The 25349-nt window shown below is 39.8% G+C and overlaps 1 protein-coding gene across 3 annotated transcripts in view; it reads right to left on the bottom strand.

Moving 5' to 3' along the window:
* Nucleotides 1–380: 380 nt before the first annotated feature.
* Nucleotides 381–25349, bottom strand: part of IGF1 (insulin like growth factor 1) — a 70189-nt gene continuing 45220 nt past the window's right edge. For 2 of the 3 annotated variants that reach the window (XM_004418033.3, XM_087449028.1), the window contains 2 exons: nt 16786–16967; nt 381–647 (listed from right to left, as the gene is read on the bottom strand). In XM_004418033.3, the coding sequence (XP_004418090.1) occupies nt 588–647; nt 16786–16967 (242 nt within the window). In that variant the 3' untranslated portion in view covers nt 381–587. Of the gene's footprint in view, nt 648–14933; nt 15255–16785; nt 16968–25349 lie in introns of those variants that run through there. The other variant, XM_087449029.1, reaches the window with a different exon arrangement.

The raw sequence follows: 25349 nt of genomic DNA, 5'->3' as shown, positions 1-25349 counted from the left end.
TTGTGGGTTAAAAATTGGTGTGCTACTTGTCTGCTTGCTGCTGCTATTGAGGAGGCCAAATTCGGCAAATATAAAGATGATGAAGGGGGGGCGAGGATAGACAAACCAGGTTATCAGACACTGGAAAACAAACCGCCTGTGTTGTGTAGAAAGAAGTGCAAATAAAAAAATTAATAAACCACTTAGACAAGGCTGCTGAATGAATGGCTCCAGCAGCCAAGATTCAGAGACAAATTTAGTGCAACTGGATCTATACAACACCCATGCATGTGTGGCTCTTGAGAGGCAGGGACTAAGATATATATATAGATATATATATATTTTCTCTATAGAACATTACCGATAGAGGATCAACAGCAATCTACCAACTCCAGGACCATTTTTGCAAGGTGCAAAGCTTTTAACAATCACTCCTAAAGACAATGTTGGAATGTTTACTTGCGTATTTCATTGGGGGGAATGCCCATCTTTTGAAATGTTATCAAACTTATTTTTTTGGTAGGTCTTCTGGTGTTTAACAGGTAACTCGTGCAGAGCAAAGGATCCTGCCAGCGGCATGTCATTCTTCACTCTTGAGGAAAGTCTTCCTACATTCTGTAGTTCTTGTTTCCTGCACTTCCCCTACTTGCGTTCTTCAAATGTACTTCCTAAAAATAAGGGAGAAAAAGTGACATTAACTTGATGAAGTTTTAAGTACCCTACCCATCTATTTCTAACATTGGTCTTCAACCTTTTTCATCTAATGTCTCACCAGTCAATCTACTAGAGAGCTTGGGGCTGGTTTTTCTGAGAAAGACATATATAAGTGGATCATGACCACTTTGGTTTTTAGTTTAGCCAAACCTCACTCAGGCTACTTCTATGTGGCACAGGGACCACAGATTGCTTTATAACCACACAAAAATGAGTTTCTATTCGTCTGCCCCTATCGCAGATTGGTTGACAGGAAGGAGACATTGAAAAATCCAGTCTTCTGGCCTGTAGTATCTTTTCCTAGTGAGAAAAAACAATCACATTCTGGGATCATCCTCTGTTGTTTTATTGCATTTTGTTCTGTTTTAATTTTTGTATAAAGGAGATATTTACTTTTTAATTTTTTTTTCTTTTTCTCCTTTGGAGAGAGGCAGAGTTTTAGAAGTAGAAGATTGGGAAGTTTTGTAATTGATTTATAATCTAGAAAATCACAGACATTCTGAGCTGGGCTCAAATTCTAGCTCTTCTATTTTCTAGTGATGTGAACTTGTGCAAGCAACAATCTCTTGTGTCTCAATTTCATCCATTAACCAGGATAATAATAGTGTCTACCTTGTAGGATTAAGGATGAAAGAATTAGTACATAAAAGCACTTATAATAGTTCTGGCACATGGTAAGCACTACATAGTATTAGCTATTGTCATTATTATTTACTCACTCTTCCTCCTCTTCTTCTTCTTATTTCATCTTTATTGGAAAGTAACCATCTGTATACTAAAAATCCTGAGTTCCTTGCTTTGGTGCTACCATTAACTCATCAACAAGCAATGCTGTGTTCCAAAGAATATTGAGTTTTGCTTGGAATAGAAGCCCTAAGACAGCAGAGACTTGTCTGTCTGTTCAGTGGTATAGCTCATGTCTAGAACAGTGCCCAGGTTATTGCAGGTGCTCAACAAATAGCTGTAGAATGAATTGAATGAATGAATGAATGAATGAGTATAATAGACCCTCTGATGATGTGCAGAATCCAGTCATTATACTTTTCCTAGAGTTATTATTCTATCCTTGAATATGTTTAAATAGCAAAGTTTATTTAGACAAACAAGAAGATGTGAAATAAAATCCAGGAGGAAGTGGCGTTTGCATGTATAAACATAAGCTGCTGCTTCTCATGGTTTCACCTCCAGCCAGGAGGCCCTTATAGGAGGTTGTAATGGATAATTATTGGTACAGAATGAGGTTCAATGATCCACAGTGTCCCTTTTCCCCAGAACATGTTTCCATCAACACCAAAAACAAGAGTTGTCACCGTGGTGGCTAGAATCTCTGAATTCTTTCTTCTGACAAAGATAATGACCATTCACCCAATCATTGTTAAGAGCTTAGAGATCATTGTAAGGGACCTTGGAGATCACTCAGACCTGACCTCTGGAGAGAGTGAGAAGCTAGGGCAGAATCATCTACCAATCCCTGGAAATAATAGCCATTGGGTAAGGCCAATAAGGATTTGGTAATTTTTCTTACACATGTTTTTCAGCTCTACCTGGAACATTAGAGTTTGTCACCACGTTCTTCATAAAAGCTAGTTAGGACTTTGTAAATTGATGGTCAATATCCTGTACTGATTGAATAGAAGGAAGATGGCATCATTGTATAAAAATGTTTATTGAAATATCTAGCTCCATGGCCACTGAAAAAAAGCTTGTGGGAAGAAACTGGGCATTTGTATAGGAGAGCTTGAAATGCCCTCTGTTTAAAATCCTGGCCCTTTTTTCCCCATATATCATACAACTTTTACCAAGTCCACTTAACGTGCATTTATTGCTGTAAAGGCATCTACTATTAAGCTACCAGTAAATTTGTATTCCTAATATTACATTTTATTCTGCTTTTTTAAAAAAATTTTATTATTTTATTGAGGTCACATTGGTTTATAACATTGTGTAAATTTCAGGTGTATATCATTATATTTCGGCTTCTGTATAGACTGCATTGTGTTCACCACAAGAAGTCTAGCTTCCATCTGTCTCCATACACATGTGTCCCTTTACTCCTTTCACCCTCCCTCCACCCACTTCCCCTCTGGTAACCACCAATCTGTTCTCTCTATCTATGTGTTTGTTTGTTTGTTTATCTTCCACATATGAGCGAAATCATATGGTTTTTATCTTTCTGTCTGACTTTATTTCGCTTGGCATAATATCCTCAAGGTCCATCCATTCTGCTTTCTTAAAGGAGTTCTCCAGAAAAAGGGAAGAAAGACATATGAGGCTACAGAGTAGGATCACTATTGTCTCAAATGCTCCTTGAAACATTTCTGTTCACTTCTCAGTAGACCCTGCTGATGGCATGTGGCTCATCAAAACCCCAAAATAGCTATTATTAAGGATACCACCTCTCTACCAAACTACTAACCAAATTAATAACAGGTGTAAAAATATGCTAATTTGAGTTTTACCTTGTTTTCTGTTTGAGGCCTATCAGCTTAGAAAAAGATTTTTAAGAATCTGGATAATGCCCAAACTTGGAAAATGCTCAAGAATGAAATGGTAACAAATTAAAAGAAAGTCACTTGGAGGATTTAATCTCCAGTCTTCCTCTCAAACCATATTAATCCCAGATTTCCAGAAGAAAAAATTCAGGTATATTCTATGCTTTACTCTTCAAATTCATGTAGCAAAAAGGACTGAGGTTAGAAGGGCCAATCATATAGATCTTATCCTTTGTGCCCAACAGAGAGATTCTTTTTCTTTTCTCTCAGAGCAGAAGAGTAAAGTGAGAAGTCTGAGCAGAGGAGGTCCTCTGGCCTATTTCTTCTGGGTCTGTCTCGGCATTGCAGCAAAGCCATGGGCAGAAACTCACTTGAGTAAAGCCGACACTGCTCCAAGTAGCATGGTTCCCATGAACACACGCTTACCGTGGAGGCCATTCAAAACCAGCTGGGATGTCGTCTGGTTTGCATTTGGCTCTCTTCCCAGGCTCGCACATGTGACTTCTTTGTTGCAGACAACGACAGTGACAAAACAAAAGCACTCAGGGATTTGGTCTCAGTTGCATCTGTTGCTTTGCTCATTGTCTTAATTTAATTACGCTGGCCACCCTTGACAATGGGCAGCAAGTGGAGGCATGTCAGAAGCAGTTGTCGGAGCTGGCACTCACCTTCAATGCACTTCTCGAAGCTTATGAAACTGTCCCACATTCAGCCAAGCAGAAACTTTTCACTTCAACAGCTCATCCAAGACAAACAAACCAGCTGAAACTGTTTCTAGTATGCAACTAGTTGGATTTTTGAAAGGAAAACAGTAGTGAGTAAATACTGTTTCCTATTGACACCAGGGAAGGTAAGATTATTTAAAAAAAAATGTTGGTTCTCCCCTGGCTCACTGGGGCTGGTGAGGAAATTTTTCCCTCTGAAGGAAGGGTCAACCAACTCATCAGGGAATAGGTTTGAGAAGGGTTTAATTTGTGATATACATTATTACACATTGTGTACCATACAAAGACATTTACTGTTGTTGTTAATACCATCAAGTTGATTCCAACTCTTAGTGACCCTGTGTCCAGCAGAGCGGAACCCTGCCAGGTATTTTTGCTCTGTCCTCTCACCTTCTGGCGCTATATCGGACATACTTTGCTGCTACTCATGGGGTTTTCATGGCCAATTTTTTCAGAAGTGGGTGGCTATGTCCTCCTTCCTAGTCTGTCTTAGTCTGAAACCCATCCACCATGAGTGACCCTGCTGGTATTTGAAATACTGGTGGCCTAGTTTTCAGCATCACAGCAACATGCAGCCACCACAATATGACAAGTGACAGGTGGGTGGTCTGTCCAGAAACGAACCCCAGGCCATGGTGGTGAGAGCACTGAATCTTAACCACTAGACCACCAGTGCAGTCTATACAGATATTTGGGAAGCTGGAAAATGCCCTGAAAGGGTTATCCACATTCTCACATTATCTCTTGCCTCTTGTCCTAGCTCCTAGATTTCCAAAGGAAAGCTATCCACAAACTTTTTGACTAAAAAGATCACTGAGTGCTAATAACAATGGCAATAATAATAATCTTGATTGACAGTTGCAGACACTTTACAGTTTACACAGTAATTTCAAGTGAGGTGATGTTACTTGCATGTCTCATTTATAATCTGCAGCTCGCTAAGATTTAGTGACTTGCTTGAGGCCACGTAGGAACAAATTGATAGACCTAGGACTAACAATAAAACAATTTATTATTTTGATAAAATAACAATTCCATCACTTGGACATTTATTATGTGCTGGGCACTGTATTACGTATGTTAATTGCACATTGTTTCTTATTTGTTTCTCATAGTTCTCTGGGGGATGGATACTAGTGTGTTGCCCATTTTACCTTTAAGGAATCGGAAGCTTAGAAAAGCTAAACAACTTGCCTAATTTCTTACGGTGAAGATGTGACTGTGGTTGGGATTTGTACCAGTTCCTTCTGATCCTGGAGTTTGTCAGTTAGCCATTCTGCCATACTGCCTCTCCAAGAGGTAGAACAATATCTGGTGCCTCAAGGTCCAAATGTCTTTCCAATAACAACAGTTGATAATGTCATGAGCTGCCCGTGATCCCACATGGTGGTAGATGCTGTTTAGAGGGTAAGGCAAGACTCTAGACTAGGAGAGTGGATGTCCTCCCTTACCACAAGTGTGAGCTGGGCCACAATTGTACAGTTATTGACAGGGGTCTAGTAGTGCAGTATTCAGTTAGCAAAAGCTAACCCTGTGGATATTATAAGCCCTTCTTTTCTCCCTGCCTATCTTTATGAGATTTTTCCCTGAGAGAAAGAATCTAAAAGAAGGATGGTAATAGGCTCTTTAAATTTCAGAGAGGAAGCAGTGATGTTTTCAATAGACTGTGTTTCCATCTCCACCCACTCCAAACAAGTTAAGTATTGTATGACATAAAGTCTAAGAAAAGCCTGGCACCCCATAAAAAATGCTGGGAAAATACTGTCCAGCATGGAATATTAGCAGCCTATTGTACAGCATAAAGTTCTAACTCAGCATTGACCTTCTCCTAAAAAGGGCAAAATGGGGGGAAAAAAAGAGCAGCAGATGATTGGAAACATGGCCCAGACATCAGCTCTTTACCTGTTGAAAAGGACATGCTCTAGCTATTTTGCTGGCTTGGCCTAGAGATGTGAAATTGTGAAGGACAATTTAGATGTCTCAGTATCAGCTTTGATATTTCTTTACTTTGGGGAACCACAAGTTCAAATTCCAGGGGAGTTAGGTCAGCCTTTCATCTCTGGGACCCAAGCAGAGTGAGTGTCATGTGATCTACTCAACGCTTTGGGATGTGACTTTTAAAACCAAAGGACAAGGTGCACATTTCAAGAGACTTGTTCTCCTGGTGGAGTGGCTGCCTCTTTAATAAAAAGTGAGAGACATGTAGACTGGACACAATGTTGGTCTGCCCAGCCTCTTGTTGTTTTTTTCTTCTGGAAACTACCTCATCCCATCTTTTATGTAGTTATGGTAGAAAGGCCATTTTTTCCAGTGTGACCCCCTCCTCTGGCCATAGTGGGTTGGACCAGGGCAGGCCCCTCCCCCAAGCCCAAGACTAAGTGTGGTGGGGATGCCAAGGCAGACTAACTCCTAGGAAATGTAGGGCTTCTTTATTGGCCAGCTTTGGCTCAAGGACTCCTTGGTGGCTTTACTGAACTTTCCTTGGACTACACGGCAGTCCAAGATGCTGCCACCCAACCTTCTCTCCTTCTCCCCTTCACTTGGGGTCAGACTTGCATTGCGTTCTGATGGTTTGTCCAGGCTTCCCTGATCCTCTCCTATTTCCTTTCACACAGGCATTTCCCCTAATAAAATCCTTGCTCATTTAACCTGGGCTCATCTCTATTTCTTGGAGGATCTGGGTTTACAAGCCTGGCTTGGCTCTCAGCTCCCCACACAGGAAATGTGACCTTTGACAATCACTACATTGATCTCTCCTTCTTAGTTTCCTCTTCTGTAAAATTAAAGGGTGGGATAAAGTACCCACCTCATGATGTTGTTATGATTGCATTGGACCACCCTCATACATTTACCTGGCCTAGTTGTGTCCAAGAGAGCCTACTGTTTCACGGGCCCTTGGTTTAGATCCATTTTGTGAATTTGATTGTTAGTGATGTCATTCTGTTCCGGCTTCTTTGCTGTCAGAGTCCACTATGGGTCTACCTGTGTTAGAGCATTGATGTGCTGTAGTGTAAATTATGTACGTGTTTGTTTCCCCACCCTAAGGGAAACTCCTTGAGGGCAGGTAGCGTGCTTCCTTTCCCTCTCTATCCTTCCCAGATGTATGGTGCTTTGAGCAAAGTAGCAAACCAGGAAATGCTTGTTAAATTGATTAAATTTCCTGCAGGTGTGGTGGAATAGAATTCAAGTCAACAGCAAGCCTTGCATGGCTACCTAACTCCTCCTGTGCTCTGTACAAGGGCAAATAGCACAGAGCCCTCTCCTGTCACAGAACTTACAGTTGGTGGGTTGTGGTACAGTAAATATCAATGAAGAAATGCGGGAGAGAGAGCCATTGTGTGGTTAGCACACTGGAGTCCATCTTGAGTTTGGATTCTGGCATGGCCACTTGTTGAAGCAAGACCTTGGCAAGATATTTAGCCTTACTTAGCCCAAGTTTTCTAATCTGTACAATGGGGATAGTTATAATATTTAACCTACAGGCCAATGGTGAAGATTAAATGAGCTGATTCTCTATAGCCCTTAGCACAGGGTATGTGCCTAATAAATATTGGCTATTATTATGGCCTTTTTTTTTTTGTAGTTACTGTTGTTAAAGCACATCCTATGCTAGGGTGTTGCCCTTTTTCTGGCTGGAGACAGAGTAGCTCCCTGCTGGGTACCCAGTGTTCCCTTGACTGCTGGGATAGCAGATGTATAGCTCTTTCCAGTGATTGGTCCAGTGCTAGGAATCCCAGGAACCAGGAAATTTGTATTTGTCTCATCACTATTCCACGATTATCCTGACTTAGCAACTTTCTTACTCTTCAAAGGACACCACCTGACTCTATTTCAAATATTTCTGCCTGTGATGTAAGAAATCACTACCAAAATGGTTTAAAAACCTGAAAAAAAAGAAAAGAAAAGAAAAAATGCTGAAGGGTATTTTCCCTCACTGGCAAGAGGTATTTATGTTGCCTTTAATAGTCTTGAAGGATGTTGTAAAACACTTCATGGTTCAGGGCTGCTTAGACTGTTGATTTTATAGGCAGCTTGTTTAGTTAGCTGTTTGTGTTTGTGTTACATTTTTAAATAAAAAAAAGTTTAAGCACATTATCTTTCCCAGAAGGAGTTGATTTTGGAATTGCTGAAAAGTTCAAATGTTGTGGCATTGAAAAAAGTGAAACACCAGATTCTGGCAATTTCACTGATGTGCGCTAAAGATTCAGCACATTTTTACCTAAAAACTGGATTTATTTTTTCTGTTAAGCCTCCAAAATGCCATTGCTTGGCCTAGAGTCCTTAAACTAATGTGTGCAGCCATTTATATTACAATGTTCTGGGGTGGTATGTGGTCCAGGGTTTTTACCTTTTGGTATCATTTCAGCGCAATAGTAATGAGTTCATAGGATTGGTAGGAAAGGGTGTTGCCCTCCTTCACTCATTCTTTGTGTGTGTGACAAATCTGGGCAGAACATTCAAATGCTGTGTTCTAAATTTTCCTCCTCACTGAATTGAGAGAAATTTTGGAAGTTTGGAAGGCTCTTCTGAACTTTTGGGATGAACAAAATAACACTATGACAAGTTGAAGTGATTTGCATCTGTTTGAGGCTGATGGGAGCCTTCAGCATGTAAAAGTAAACATGCAGGGTGCCAGCCAGTGCTTTTCCAAGGCAGAAAATGGTGCAAGAACAATTCATGCATGTATACAGTTTTAAAAAATCAGAATTGTTGCCTTGTGCCCAAAGCACTTCTACCTCCATCTTAGTGTTCTTTTGAAGAAGGAAACAAATATCATTATTTACAGAGACAAACCAGAGCATCCAATGGCCTAAGTCAACCAATACTGACAATGTAAAAATAATAATGCTATGTATTTATTGATTCACTTATACTTTTCATATTTTCTAGTCCTGCAATGCCTCATAAACTATTCAAGCATGCCACACTCACACCATGACATAAATATTGCATGTTTCCAAGTCTACAAGTGTCAACTGATTAGGAATCCTTACCCAACCCTCAACCTGCCATGGTCTTGCTCCTAATCATTTGGAATTTTGTCTTGCCATAATTGTTATCTACAGCTGTGAAAATAGCACATCATATTTTCACAGATGGCAGGGCTGCTTGGTCTTTGATTACTTGACCTCTTGGAGTTGGCCAGACAGAAAGCCCCATGCGAATGTTTATATATTTTAGACAGAATTTTATAAAAACTTTTGGCTTATGAATCCCAGCTTGGAAGCCTATGCCATTTGGCCAGTTTGCGTTTGATGTAAAATTTCTTGATCTCTCATTGGGAACTTTTGAGCTATTTTACCAGCTATTTTGCCATCATGCTCAGCCTTTCACAGGTCTTGCTGTTAAAATCCCACCTTTCTATGGAAATTATGGCCAGGTAGAGGAGCCAAGGAGGACAGTATAAACCATTGCCACCTTTCTTCCAGAGTGACAATGACCTGTGCCTGCTCAAATAAATGTATGTTCCTTTATCTGATCCATTGGGAAGAAAAGGGTATGTCAGAATGAGTAGAGGAAGTTAGAGGTTTATGGTTAAGGAAGGGGGAAGTGGTAGAAAAGGCATTTGATAGTTTTTGCCAATAACCCCTCTCTAATAGAAGTAGGAACAAGGGACAAACACTGGAAGGAAGACTGGCTAAATGCACTGACCATTGATCGTGCTGGATCAAGAATTAGACCTGGAAGTTTCTGAAGTTGCAAACTGATTCTATGTGAAAAGTTACTGGGTTCTTTTGGAACCCAAATTGAGTTTGGAAGATTTGAAGTGGTTGAAGTCCCAAGATCCTTAGAAGATAAGATAGAAAGAAAACCAACTTCTTTCTGCCCCTTCAGTAATGTCCCTTTTATTTCTTGAATAATATTTAATTTAGGACTAGAACCTAGGCCTTTGAGAAGACAAAGGAATCATGCAGTTTCTCCTGAATGGTGATTAGTTTTTACAGAAGTATTTCCCTTCACTAAAAAAAAACCAGGAAACTGTTTACCTATAATCTTGGAAAATGATCCACTCCAAATCCCTAGTGGGTGCAACAATGCTAGAACACAAAACTACACAAACACATGCATACACACACCCGCACACACGCAGCAAAAGTAAAGAAGAGCAAATAATCCCCTTACCCCCAAAACTATTTGCTGTAATTAATTACAGATTGTAAATTACCACCAAGGGCATTTAGAATTAAAATTAATTGGATGCACCTTTACCATTCTTATATCTATAAAACTTCTACTTTTTCAAAAGAGTTAGTTTCCTGACCAATGGGTCTTAAAACTATAACCACATCAGTTAATAAAATAAAGATGGGAATTTCCCAAAATGTTTTCTAGTTCTTGTTATTTATCTGGCAATAGCCCATGGGAGCTATAATTGAGTTCCTAGTATGGTGAGAATGTTTTTAGCTGCTCTCTAGAAATAGCAGACATGGATTCATAGACCCCATTCCATGTCTCTCATAATTTCCCTGCTGTTCTCAATTTCCATTTCCCTGTTCTTGAGTTTAAATATAAGTCTACATTTCTAAATCATCTCTTTTGGTTGCTGGATAAAAATGAGGGAGGACTAAAGGCATTAAAGGAGTCCCATTAAAGAAGAACTCCAAATATGTGGGCATTAGGGAAAGGTGCTCAAACTTCACTTAGGCCCTTGACGATGGAGAAGATGATTTTGACCTTGTAGGTCTGGAAGTTTAGTGGCCACTGAAGAACTTTTGCTAACTGTACCTGTTCCTTCTTTAAAAGTGAACTTTCCTTCTTGGGTCAATAAATATTGTCACTCATTTTCAAAGGAATCAGTAGCTGGGCTTTTATTCATTGAAGTAAGCATACAACCTGAGGAATTCTATAGTAGATATTCCAAACCTCGTAAAAGGGAATTCTGCTTCATCTAAAACTATTTATGTTTTCATTGCTACCAAAGGCTTCCATTTTAACTTCAGACTATCGATTTTGCCCTTGGATTAAAAGTGAGCATCTTGTTATCTAATAAATATTGCAAAAAGAGCTATTCCTTTCACATAGGAATTAAAGAGAAGAGACCTCATCTTCCCAATGGACTTGGGAAATTGCAAAATTTATTACTGAAGAAAACCGTTGGTGGTTGGGAGGTGGGAGGTGGTCATGGATTGGAGGGGAGAGAACGGGAGAGGCTCTTTGGGATCTCATTTCTTTGCCTCCTTTCCCACCCTTACATCCTAACAGTATGCACATTAGAAGCTGTATGAGGTTTTGTTTGTTTTCAAGAGATGTTTGAAAGAAGATCAAATGCTTGTGAAAGGCACTGGATAGGCAGCCCTAGAAACTGAAATATCCCGGAAGCTGTGTGAGCCCGGAAATATCCCACATTTTTATTTATTTTGGCAATTTTACTTAAAACTAGTAAGAGCTGGAGTTTATGCTATAATTAAATTTTCCTCAGCCACCATGAAATGAAAACACATATTACATTTGATTTTAACTGGTTGAAAAAAAATGGTGGTTTTCTGAAAGTTCATTCTGTGACTTTGAAATAAAAGTTAATGGTTCCTCTCATGGGAAAGCTGAACATCCATATAAGTTGGAATTATTCATAGAACTGGGGTTCTCTGGATTGGAAGAGGTCTTAGGTCATCAAGTTCTCTTCTTTCATCATATGCTTGAAACCCACTGCTACCTCACTGAAAAGTGTTGGTGATTGGGCTTGAAGTTTTTGGTGATACAAGACCCACTTCCACTTAAGGAGAACTATTTTTTTCAGATGGCTCTAATTTTCAGAACTAAGCAAAATAATAGTAACTAAAGCTTTAATAGTGTTATGTTCCAGGCACCATTTTAAGCACTATAATATATATTTGTGCACACACATGCTCACACACACACACACACACACGTAATCTCAATAAATCCTCACAACTGTATGAGGTAGATTCAATTATTACCCCCATTTGACAGATGAGGAAACTGATGCACAGGTAAGTTACATGATTTGCCCAAGGCCACATAGCTAGTAAGTGAGAGAGCCAGGATTTGAACCCAGGCAGTCTGATTTAGATTCTGTATTCTTAACTGCTATGTTTTATTGCATCTCCAATCTTTATGATTCTCCTTCATGCCTAGTATGGAGGTTTGCACATTGTAGATGCCCAATAAAAAATATTTTCAACAATTTTATTTTAGGATCATGGTTTCTTACATATTCCCATTAGTTTCATACCCAATCATCAATTTTCCTTAAGAAAAACAGGTGAAACAGATTTTTAAATGATGATTAATACTCTGCCTACTTCAAGAAAGCATTGAGGGGACTAATAGGTACATAACTTTCACTATAAAGTACTCAGCCAGTTGCCACCTTTAGCAGTAGGTCTTTGAATGATTTCAATTTAGGTCAGAGAAGGAAATTCCAAACATGCAAGACTTGCATAAACACAATTCCTTTTTTTGCTCTGTGCTTGCCTCATTATCCTATGCAAGAATGAGAGGAATCATTTCATCTCAGTAGTGCTACTTATTTTTATTTTCTGTCTGTCTACCACTATTCAGCTTCCTATATCACTCATTTGTCCATCCATCCATCCATCCATCCATCCATCCATCCATCCATCCATCCATCCAACATATGCCATGTATCACTAGGTGCTTAGTATTGACACCAGAAAGGAGATGGAAAGATGATAATAGAATCTTGCTGTTTACTTAGCTCAATTATTCTGAAATCACATGTAGACATTCAAGGTGATTGCTTTAGAGTTGATAAAACACATTCCAAAGAGAAGTGTCTTTTAATCCATAGACTGGGAGTTAAACATTCTTTAACTAGAAAGTTCTATTGCTTTTTTTTTTTTTTTTTTTTAGTCTTTGCCTTACTTCTTTTTGAATGAAATTCATCACTGGGTATAATTATAGTTTATCCAAAGCCTTGAGTTATTATTGACATTTACTCAGTCATCAATGAAAGAGGGAAGAGATAATCCTCCAAGGAACCTTTCCATAGGACATGAACTGTTAATTCTTCTGCTGAACTGTGGTCCCTTGAAGAGCCATCTTTGTTTGTGGGCTACCCTCAGGTGGTGGTTGCAGAGGCTTTTGGCCTGTGCCTGAGGATGGTCCCAAAGCATGGATGCTTAGGAGGAGAACTCAGCATCTCCTGAATAAGGTGACTGGCCAGATGGGCTCAGGCCCCAGCCTGGCTTTTGTCTGTTCTGATAAGCCAGGATCCACTTTGCACCCATAGCAGCAGTGGCTTGGCTTCCATCTGGGGCTTTAACATGCTTCTGCTTGGGCTTTTTCTCCTGGATTGAGCCTTGGGAATATCCGTATATTATATATCCTGGGTTTTCAGTGAACCATGGAAAAAGGATGATCCTGAAGTAGAAAGCAAGACAGAGGCACGAAGGACCAGGCAGAAAGGAGGTTCCTTTATACCATGATGCTTTCAAAGTAGGCAACTGGATGAAATGCTTCACTTCTTGGTTTAGTCATCTTTTTACCCCAAGTGTCATCATTTGCTTGGCTGAGCACTTCTGTCTTGCACTCTTTCTCAGCTCTTATAATTCACACTGTGAATGATCTTGAGACTCTTTGCTTTATTATCTATGAAGACCCTAACCCTACTGTTTAAATCAAGGCAGCTGAAGGAAAAGATCTCTAAGATCTAAATTCTGTGATTCTACTTAGCTTTTCTTTACCCTCAAGGAAATCCAGTGCCCTTGTTCTCATTCACTCCCTTCCTTCTGGTGGAAAAATATTAAATTAGTAGGAGACTTCATGTGGCCATTTCTGCCCCATCTTTTCCATTTGGAATTCTTATTAGTCCATGTTGATTATGTGCTGTGCTGGCCAGAAGGAGGGCAGCTTAGAACCCAAGCACAAATTTACCCATTTCTAGATCTTGGTATCCTTATCTTTAAAATGAAGGGATTGAACTAAATGATTTCTGAGGTCTTTTACAGCTCTAACATAACACAGTCCTAGTATTTCCGTGGAGCAAAAACTCATAGGATTTCAGATCTAAAAATCTAGATTTATGTGTGTCTGTGTGTATGAAAGAGAGAGAAAGAGAAAGACAGAGAGACAGAGAAAGAGTTTTATAGGAGATGGAATCAGAAGGCAGTAGTCAGACATCAGATGTCTTCTGTTATGGGCTGAATTGTGTATCCCCCCAAATTCATACGTTGAAGTCCTGACCCCCACTACCTCAAAATGTGACTGTATTTGGAGACAGGGTCTTGACACAGGTAATTAAATGAGGTCATTATGGCAGGTCTTAATCCAATAACCAGTGTCCTTATAAGAAGAGGAAATCCGGGTACAGAAATACGTACAGAGTGAAGACTATGTGAAGACACAGGGAAAGAAGGCCAATTACAAGTCAAGGAGAGAGGCCTGGAACAGATCCTTCCCTCACAATTCTCAGAAGGAATTGACCCTAACAGCACCTTGATCTTGGACTTCCAGCCTCCAGAAGTATGTGAAAATAAACTTCTGTTGTTTAAGCCACCTAGTCTGTGGTACTTTGTATTGGCAGCCCGAGCAAACTAATACATCTTTTATATCTGATTCCAAAGAGCAAAAAAAAAAAAAAAGTTCAATGACCTCCTCTCATAGGTTACCTCCCAGGCCTTTAGGCAAATACTGGATGGCCTTTGGCCTGAACCTGCACTTGACTAAGAAATGCAGCCTCCAGTGACACTGCAGGAAAGGAAATCTGGGAACTTCTATGACACAATTCAGTCTTGCTGAGAATTTTGGGCTAATATTTAACTCTGGACATATATTGACATGGGCAATTCTTCTATAATAGATGCATACAAAATTTTAAAATGCATATAAAAGCCTTGATTTTTATCTTAATTCTTTTACTTTAATTGTTTTTTGGGGGAGGGGAATGTTGTATCTTGTTTGCCTCTTTCATAATTTTTATTCTTTTTTCATTCTCGTCATTGTCTTTCTTTGGACTTTCTTGGCCATTACATTTTTCTTTTCCACTTTCTCCATGCTTATTAGCCACATCCTACAACAAGATTACTGCTCCTCCTCCTTCCGTCACATGCATTATCTAGCTCCATCCAGCCTACTGTTCTTCATTTCCTCTATAGCATTTCCCACTTCCCTTTACGGCTGTCTGCTTCTCTCTCATCGTCCATGCCTCTGTCTGATTAGTCCTTCTCTCCTCCATTTTCCTTTGTTTTTGCCTCTGTGTTCAGTTTCTAGCTCCACTCTCCCTTCTCTGCTCTTTCTTCTTTTCTTTCATCCGCTGACTTGCTTCTGTCCCCTCCTTCTGTTTCCCTCCTGGGTGTTTCTTTGGCCCACCTTTCCTTCTCCTCTGAGACTTCGTTTTCTTGTTGGTAGATGGGGGCTGATACTGTAAACATCACAAAAATAATTGCATTGAGAACAGGTGGTTCCCTCGGTGTCCCGGAAGACAGAGCCTTTGAGTTGCCCAGAATGCCTGGACTCCATACGATGCAGGAGACAGCATTGGTGCTGGAGAGGTGTCTAGACCTCGGTTACAAGACCCAACATTCCAGAACTTTGGGACTCATCTCTGACCCCCCAACATTCCAGAACTTTGGGACTCATCTCTGACCCCCGCCCCAACTAGAAATCGAGAGGCACTGGGTCACCTGGGAAGAGAAAGAATTAACCTACCCTTGCCCCCTCAAGCACACTTTCCAGCCACCTTCACCTAAAAGTTACCTCTGTTGTGCTTACTCCCTGACTCACTCACTGGCTACCTGTCCTCTGTGCACCAGGTTGTGCTCAGTCCCTTTTCATCTCTCAGGGTGGCTCCCTGGGGTCACATCTCTGCCAAGCCCCCTGGTCCTCCTCCAGTCTCAGCTGTAGTCTAGGACCAGGAAGCAGCAAGGATGTCATTGTGGACTTCTTGGTCTTTGTCTTGTGCTGTCTGCACAATGCTAGTTTTGGCTCCAAAGATTAAAACCACAGGTTGGTTTTTCTTTGTCAACAGAGTCCCCAAGGAGACCTAAATGAGAGCTTTTCCTTTCCTCCTCACTCATCCTTCCTCGCTTTCCTTTTCCTCCTTCACCTACTCTTTAGTTCTCATTCTTTCTAATTAATGACTAAAATTTTGGTTAATTACTTGTATTCATTTCTTCACTCATTCATTCACTCATTCAACAAAAGTTTATCAAGTGACTAATATGCATGAGATGGTTTGCATACTTTTGATGGTGTAGATAGTACCTGTAACGTTTGTTTAGTCTAGCTCTTAGTAAAAGACACCCGCAGATTTTGATCATTAGAAACTTAGGTGTTCTTAGAGCCAAACAGAAATTTCTATTTTTAATGTTTTTTTCTTTAATTACGTTTGCCGCTGAATGTGAATTTCAAAAAGTTCTCATTTTAGAATACTTTTTCTTTGCATCTTTGCAGAATACTAGGACTTGAAAGGTTACATGCTTTGTTATTAATTACAGTTACGACAGACGTTAACACTTGTCCAACAGTTACTTTGTGCAGGCACGTGAAAAGCATTGTATGTGCATTAACTTACATAATTCTTATAACAACCTGATGAGGTAGATATTCTCGTTATCCCAATTTTACTGATGAAGCTAAGGCTTTGATAGATTATGTTATTTGGCCAAGAGCTCTCAGCTGCTGGTTGGAGAGGGTATAACTTCAGTTTTGTCTGATACCAAAGCCCATGTTTAGTGACTGTTCTCCACCATCTTCTGGTTATCAGATCGTCCAGAGCAGTGGAAAGGAGAATTTGCAATGTGGTGTGACCAAGAGGGTGGACATCGAAGTTGAGAATGGAGCTGTTTTGATTTATAAGGCAGGAGACTACGGGGCATAATTTCTGTTTGGCCCATCCACACATAAGATACAGATCACTTGAGGATGGCCAGATCCCACTGGGGCTGGCTTACCTTCTGAGCCTTGGGCATGTCAGTGTGGCGCTGGGCACGGACGGAGCGGGCCGACTTGGCAGGCTTGAGGGGTGCGCAGTACATCTCCAGCCTCCTCAGATCACAGCTCCGGAAGCAGCACTCGTCCACGATGCCTGTCTGAGGTGCCCTCCGACTGCTGGAGCCGTACCCTGTGGGCTTGTCTGTACAAATCAAAAGCAGAGTGGCCTGGCTTTAGAGTGGAATCTGTTATCTTTGCAGTTCCACCCAGACTCTGAAGACTCTCCTCTCCCCACACCTAGTCCATCTGCACATTTCAACCTCTTCTTGAAGCTTCTCCAACAATTCATGACCCCACAGATCCTTCTGGATTCCAGTATGTCTCCTGGAGTCTGTACCACACTCATTAGGACTAACTCATACACCATGCACTTTATTTGTGTTAATTCTCCTCAAGTTCTCAGCAACCTGTAGTCAAGGGTCTTGTATACGCCCAATCCTAGCTTTTCCTCATATTGACTTAGTTGGGAAGTCAACTTAGCTGCTAGGAATATTAATTAAAAGATCATGTTTTAAGTTGTCTTAATCTTGTTAGCAAATCGGCGTAGTTTTTATGCACAGGACAGCTCAAATGTTTGCTCTTTTTGCTTAGCTGCTTCCATTATAACTTCTTATAATTCCATTATAATTTCTCAGAAAGATCCTTAATCCTGTGAACTCCCTTTTGTAAGAGGGAAAGGGCCAACCTGTAAGGGCAGCCTGTCCAGGTAAAACTGTGTTCAGTCTACTGCTATGTGAGGGGGTCACAGCTGAAACCAGCTGCCACACAGCAAGGGCCCAGCTCTTGAGGGCGTCAGGGTGTGAGCTCAGAGTTACATGGTTTCGAATCTTAGGAAGGGGCTTTTCAGACTTAGCGTTCACTTTCTCCTGAGATAGGGAATGTGTCACTCTGCCAGAGTGCGGCTTTTTACAGATTATTAAATAAAGTTGTATATGTCTCATTGTTAAAAAAAAATTGAGCATCAAAGAGGTTTTAGTCTGGAAAGGGATCCTCATTTTACTGATGTGAAAATTGAGACTCAGTGGTGAGAATGACTTGCTCAAGGTCATTTATACAGTAAGTAGGGAGCCAGGATTCAAACTCAGATCTACGCCCTGCAAAGCTCAAGTGACTCATAGAGCTCAGGAGACCAGTTGTAAGACTCTGGACACATCATGTAAGCTTCCTTGGCCTCAGTTTACCCATTTGTAAGCTGGGCTTAAAAATATCTTCCTTGTAAGGATTGCTTGAGGAATACATGAGATACTGTATGAAAAGTGCTTAGCACATTACTGACATGTAGTAGGTCTTGAGTAAATATGGGTTTGCTTCCTCTGAGCACCCCTTTCCAGGATCTGATACAGTTTGCGAAGAAACAGCGTTCCACTACTGTCTGCACCCAGAAACCTTGGAACTTGGAATTGATGACAAAACCAGTGTGATAGGGCTCCCTCTCCTATCACCGTAGAGAGACCAGAGCAACCTTCTGTTTTCTTATAGAATAACTACTAGACTGAGACCAAATGAACTAAATGTCCATCTCTCATGTGATTCTGATTGCCCAGAGGGAACACCATAAATCAAATTTCTTTTGATATTTACAAATCAATTAGACCTCTTTCCTTTGCAAGTAAGTTTTGGTATGGTTTTATTTTGTTTTGTTTTGATTTGGACACAATTTTCTTGGCTCTAGAATTAAAAAAAGAGGGCAAAACAAGCTTACATGAACTTGTTAGAAGAACTTAAATGTATCTGAATTCTTTGTAAACTTTTTGTTCCAGTAGAGCTTTTGTTAAATCTTGCTTATACACCAATATGTAAAACAGACAAAGCCAAACTGCTGTGGCTCAGGCAAAGGCAGGGGGACTGGATCTCGGCTTTCTCTCCTCTCCCTTACTTCCCTTGGGAGGTGGGGGGCTGAGTCTTCTGTACTGATGTCCAGCCTTCATGGAAGAAAATTTGTGAACCATTGATCCAGAAGAATCTAATTAATCTGACATATATTCAATCTTAATTCCTGACACAGAAGACAGCATTATATTTTAAATAAAAAGTCTTATGTTCACATGATAATGACACCATATTTCAGGATGGAGTTTTGAAAATCAAAATCCCCAAGTATATTTTGAACTCTTTAGTCGGGGAAGATTAGACCCACGGTCATGGACCTGCTACCAAACTAGTTTGGCCACCTCGCTTTTCATAGGGCCAACCATTCATGTCACCCTCTAAGAACCCAACGTTTTCCTGATGCTTGGCACAAGAGCCTGGGGAAGCTTCCTCCCCAGAAGGCAGGTTTATTGTCGTTCTTAGGGCCACTGAGGGTAGTAACTCAGTGAGGATTCATTTGTGGTCTCTCTGGGCAGGGTCTGCTACTTTTGGTTGGGGGCAAACCCTGTGGGCTCCTCATGGTTGAGGGGTTTGGGAAAGACCAGACAACCAACCCCAATGGAGCCTCAGCAGTGCTTTCACTTGCCATTGGAGGATCGACTAACGCAGGGGCCTGGCAAGCAGAGACTCGGCTGGTCCCTTGGGCAATGTAAACAATTTTTTTTGGTTTTTTGTTTTCATAATCTTTTCCTGGGACTATAAATTAGAGGAAAGACACAAATCGGATTACATGGTTCTTTGTAATCCACAAAGGACTTCTACATACTTTTTGCTAAGTGGCTATTTCAAGAGGCTGAAGGGGTCAGCCAGTGGAGAGTAGCTGAGACACTTTGGTTTTTCTCCTGGTGTGAGGAGGAAGGAGAAAGTGACTCGGCCTACTTTGAGGTGACTTACCCTGTTGTCCACCACAGGTAACGAATGCTCTTTGTTGAGACTATACATTTCTTAATGGGACATAATTGGGATATGTTTGTTGACTATTGAATAGTACTTTGATATTTGGAGGTAGAGTGGTTGGAGTAGTTCCAGAGACCTTCAAACTTGGCTAACTCAGTTTCAAAATTCATGCTTATGGGTTGGAGATGGAGAAGGAAAGGCTTTGTGATTCCGGGACCTATTTAGTGTTTCCATTTCAAGCATCTCTAAAATAATCTTCCTTCTGATTCTGACCAATAGGTGTTGGAACAACTTGCCTGCTATGGAAAGAAGACACCAACTTTTATCTTGGGATGGCAGAAAATGTTGTATGTCTTGCGTATTCCCTTCTTGGCGACTATCAACAGCCATGAAACTCACCACAGGTCTATTTCCTCTTGTGAGATAGAAAGTAATCATCAGCACAGCAACAAATAATAGCACACACCAGGCATCTGGTTTGTCACCATTCTTAGATGAAATCAGAGTTTGATAGGCTCAGGCTATAAAATAGCTGTGCTTTTTTAGTCCATAGATCAACGAATTTAGGAACAGAGAAATTTAGGACTTTTCTGTAATGTTCCATAAAGAAAGTTTACCTTATGTCTAATCTTTTTTTTTTAATGCTGTGACATAGTGGTATACAGACTTGGAATTTCCCCTAAATGTAACTACCAGTTATCTCTGGCTACCACAATCCTAGAGAGATGCTTTTCTTTGTCTGTTTGTAATATCTACAATGAAATAATTGTACTTCATTGGGAATATATGAATATAACAAGTGTCTACCTATTGCCTTTTTTTTTTTTTCTGTGAGGAAGATCAGCCCCGAGCTAACATCCATGCCAATCCTCCTCTTTTTGCTGAGGAAGACTGGCCCTGAGCTAACATCCGTGCCCATCTTCCTCCACTTTATATGGGATGCCGCCACAGCATGGCCTGACAAGCGGTGTGTCAGTGCGCGCCCGGGATCCGAACCTGCCAGCAGCGGAGTGCGCGCACTTAACCACTAGGCCATAGGGCCGGCCCCTTCCTATTGCCTTTTAAAGTTTAGTTCTTCCTTTGAAGTGTCCTATAGGCTTAATTTCTGGTTCTACATCAAGATATTTAACAAAAAAATCATTTCTCACCAATTGAGATGCCACAGTGGAGGGTCAAAGTTTTGCCCTTTTTCTTCAAATACCTCACATTATTTCTTTTTCCAGAGCTAAAATAAAGACACTTGTTGCTACACGCTAAAACTAGAAGCCTGACACAATGTGGCTTACTAGAAAGGCAGTAAAATAATTTGCTCCAGTATCAATTGTGAGAAAAATAGGGATTTTTTAATGACCTTTAAATTGCAGCTAATGTCATTATGACTAATTTTTAAATGAGATAGAATGAATTGTTCCATTTACACCTTTAAAAACTTCTTATTAGGCATTATGTAATTCTGCTCCAGCAGGTAGAATCCGAATTGGTAGGCAAACAGGAAACAAATATTGGCTTAATGTAAGAAAAAAATTTCTAACAATTTGAACTCAAAAGTGTTAAAAATGGGACAGACTTCTTTTAAAGATAATGAACTTCTCTTTGTGGGAAGCAGTTAAGTAAAGATTGTATGAACATCTGTCAGAGATCCTAGGATTATATTCCTATATTGAACACAGTATATGACCGCTATGGTCCTTTTATTCTAAAGATTCTGTAACAAGTGAAGAAATGGAGGAGAAAACCCATCTAGGCCAAATATTCAGTATGATGGGAAGACACTTAACATTGTCTCCAAGGAAGAGGTTCAAATTGTTTCTAACTTAGAAGGTGAAAATTTGTTTTTGATCTATCATGTGAGTTCTCCCAGATGCTCAGAAATTTTTCCTTACTTAATACTACAACAAAAGACAGGTGACTGGGATAGTCCCTTCTACAACTAGGTACAGTCCCAAAGTTCTACTGTACTGTCATTATGAAGTGTCCATGTACTCACTCAACTGTTAGAGTGGGCAGGCATGTATAAAATTTCACAAATTTTCCTTGCTGATAAAGTCTTGACATTGAAAATTTATATATTTATTTTATCAGTAATTTTTTCCAGAGCATGCAGACCGAAGATTGCTTATCAGATAAGTTGGCCACCAACTAACCAGGACCTTGACTCCTCTATGAGTAGATATAATGTGTACTCACAGCACACTGCTGTATCTTGAAAGTTGGCCAACAGACAGAATTCCAATGGTTAAACAACTGGCTTCTATAATAATAGCACTTCCCTTTAAATAATGCATGGTCAGTGGAGTAATTCAATAATCTTCAGGGCAAACTTGCTAGTTACAAGGGTTTTGGGCAGAATTGTGGCATCATCAAAACCACACCAATTAGCTGAGTCTCACATTTTGTCATGGATGCAAGTGACTCGCTTCCCTCCATCTCTGAAGGAGTAGGTGTAATGCTGAGATTTAACTAGGGTCATTACCTCTCAAGCAAAGAGCTCTGGTTGTTCATCACTGGTAAAATGGTACTACCTCTACTGGTGGTGCATAAGCTTGAGTTTCTTACAGGTTTCTGGGAACACAGTTGGGACACTGGACTCAACTTTAATTTCCTTTGAAACTTCCCCTCTTGCTTATTGAGAAAGCTTTACTTTAAATTATTTTAACTCTATCATTGGAAAGAAGAGACATTGATTTGAAGAATCAGTACTTAAATAATAAAAAATGCAAACATTTTTCAAGTAGGGAAATATCCAGTTCTGAAGACATACACTTGTTACTCTTTGGGTTCTGAGGAATAAAACTATTTTCTAGAAATTGCTAACAGGAGGAGGTTCTAAAGTCCATCATGTTTTGAAAGCAGGAAAAAGGAAGTAAGACAATTCAAGTTGGATTTTGAGGGCTGTTTCTAGAAAATTTACAATTATGTGTCTGATAGAAAACACAAATGGGATTATTAACTAATAAACTAATTTGCATTTAAGTTTGATTAACTGATAATTGATTATACAATCAAATATTACAGTTAAAATCTATAGAAACCAGAAAATTAGGTTTTTACACCAATTATTTATCCATAACCTCCAGACATGTTGACAATTTAGAATAACTCAGGGTGGTTAATTTCTTAGGGCATCATTGCTCCATGGGCCACTGTATCTAATAAAAATTTATTCAGTTGACATAATTTTGCATGGGACACTAGTAGGAAAGTTGTGTAAAATATGAGTAATCTTAAAGTTGTCTCCATTTTAGCATTTTAATTGCTATTTTCATTTGTGGAATAGTGAGAATCACTTCTCAGCCTTTCCTACACATTTTATGGCTTTATATGGAAAACTGGACTCCTTTTGTGAATTCATAATATAAGGAAAATTGTGATAAGACATTATCCAGACCCAAAATGTAATACATTGATACTATTGAATGGTTATTTCCTGAATTTGTAGGATTTGCGTTTAACTTAAAGCCTTTTAATGAGTCAAGAAAAACACACCTTTAAAAAAAATTCCATGAAAATCACACTTGAATTAAAACAATTATTGAGATATATATAGTCATGTACTTAGTAAAGATATGAAAAGAAGCTTCCACTACTATAAAGTAGCCACATCATTATGTACTTAGAATAACATGGGTATGTACACACACATACTCAAACATATAATGGGGAATTGAGTGATTTACCATAAGTATCAAAGCTATTGTCAAACATTTTGAAATTAGGATTGTTTTTGAAGGTTTTCTAAAATATTTACCATTGCCTGCCTTATATGTTGCTAGTGGACTCAGTATATTTCTGCTTTTTGTAGAAGGATCTTTCCAAGTAGGATTGACCTCTGGCATCTGTAAAAGTGGACCCTGAGAAAATGTCCTCTTTTCTATGAACTGCATGTCCTAAACTTTTCCTGAAAACCTATCAAATTTAGGCATTGATTTCACTTTGGCCTGTGTTAATTTTTAATTGCCAGTGTTTGCTGGTCCCACTACTTCTCAATTGGACGAGGTCATCTTTTCTAGGAATCATAGCCCAATTTGACCGGCCACCACCCCCACTACTCAGCAACTCTTTCTCAGCTACTAAATCTCCACAACCCCAAAGACCAAAGTCTTCCCGTTACCCAATCAAGTCAATGTTTGTGTATCTTTGGTTCTAAAAGGAATGAAGCAGAGCTCTATGGAGCTGCCCCTTTCTTCAAATCCTCCTTTCTTTTGGAAGCCTCAACTCAAGGGCAGGTGTGAAAATAGTGCTATTCAGCCTGCCTCTGTCTCCAAGGCCAGGGAGTGAGGGCACAAGGCCTAGGGCAAGAAAACTAGAGATTCAGAGCAGAAACATTACTGTTTTAGGACTCTTTGGAGATATGGGCCGACAGTGGGAAGCAACGTGATGTATTACTTTAGCCTGATACAATGCCCTGGAGGACGAGCGTCTTGCCAGCACAGCACAATTTACTAGCTTAGGTCTGATTCCAGGGCTTGGGGGAGATAGATGTAGCCAAAAAAATTATACTTTGGCAACAGAAATGCTTTGCTGGACAGAAATGTTGTCCTAAGGAAATGGTTTGGTTTATCAACGTCTAAGGTAAAAGATAATCAAATGCCAAAAGGTCATTTTTATGTTTGAATTATTTCAGTTGGGCCTGTTATATAAGTTAGCTACCATTTTCTGGTTATATAGTTTCAATTATTTAGAACATATTACAGGATTTGAGTATGATCTGCCTGTGACATCTGTCATACCAATGAAGGAGGCAATATATAGAGTGGTTAAAAGCGCAGGTTTTAGAGTCAGACAGACCTGCAATCACTGTTCACCTTGGGCAAGGCACCAAATCTTCTAAGACTCAGATCCTCTCATGTAAAATGGACATATATAAAAGAGTACCTCCCAGAACTGTTATGAAGATTAAGTGAGAATGTACATAAAGTGTTTAGCACAATGTCTGGTGTGCAATAAACTCTAAATAAAAGTTAGCTATTATAATTATTATTATTTGGAGTTGAGTTGGCTAACATAGCTGGGCAGGTATCCTCTTCCTCTCTTCCTCTTAAAAATGCATCCTTTCCAACATTTGATTAAAAAAGATGGCTTTTCTAGATAAAGGAGGACTGTTCTCTATTAAAATAAAGGAATAACTGTTCCTTTGAAAGGATATCCAAACTTTATGTTTTATAGACTGTCCAGAATAGTTTTAATCTAGAATAAACTCTCTATGAAAATGGATCCTCCAATCAAGTAAAACAAGGCAAAGTCATTTGGGCTTATCTTGACCTCTTTTTACCTTTGATTTCTCACACATAACTCACTAGCTAAAATAATTGGTTTTTCAGAGTTAGTATCCATCCACTTATTTCACAACAATAATGCAAGGCATGGGATGGGTATGGGCAAAATACATGGTCAGAAGTGGTTTCCCAATCACTTTCAACCAGCATATGTATTTCCTCTCTCTCCACTTCATGCCTCGCTTCTTTCTTTTCTCTTCTTCCTCTACATCTTTCCCTCTCCTGCTAGTGACAGCCATTGACAATCTTTTACTCACTGATGAACTCTAGGGCAAAGCTCAGGCTATACAGAGTTCATGGTAGCCTAGGAATTAGAGTTTAGTTCCTTCCCTGAAATGACTGAAAGCTAGGGTTCGCTCTCCTGCCAACCACACTTTGGGAATAAGCAGCCATCAAGTATACAGTGTCACCAGGCCTGCTTAATCACTACTCCATCTTGGACCCAAGCCTGAGTGAGATGAAAACAGACAACGAGAGAAAAA

Source organism: Ceratotherium simum, chromosome 25, assembly GCF_057802395.1.
Source record: "Ceratotherium simum simum isolate JZ-2026a chromosome 25, ASM5780239v1, whole genome shotgun sequence".
Classification (NCBI taxonomy): Eukaryota; Metazoa; Chordata; class Mammalia; order Perissodactyla; family Rhinocerotidae; genus Ceratotherium; species Ceratotherium simum.
This window is presented reverse-complemented; position numbering and strand designations above follow the sequence as displayed.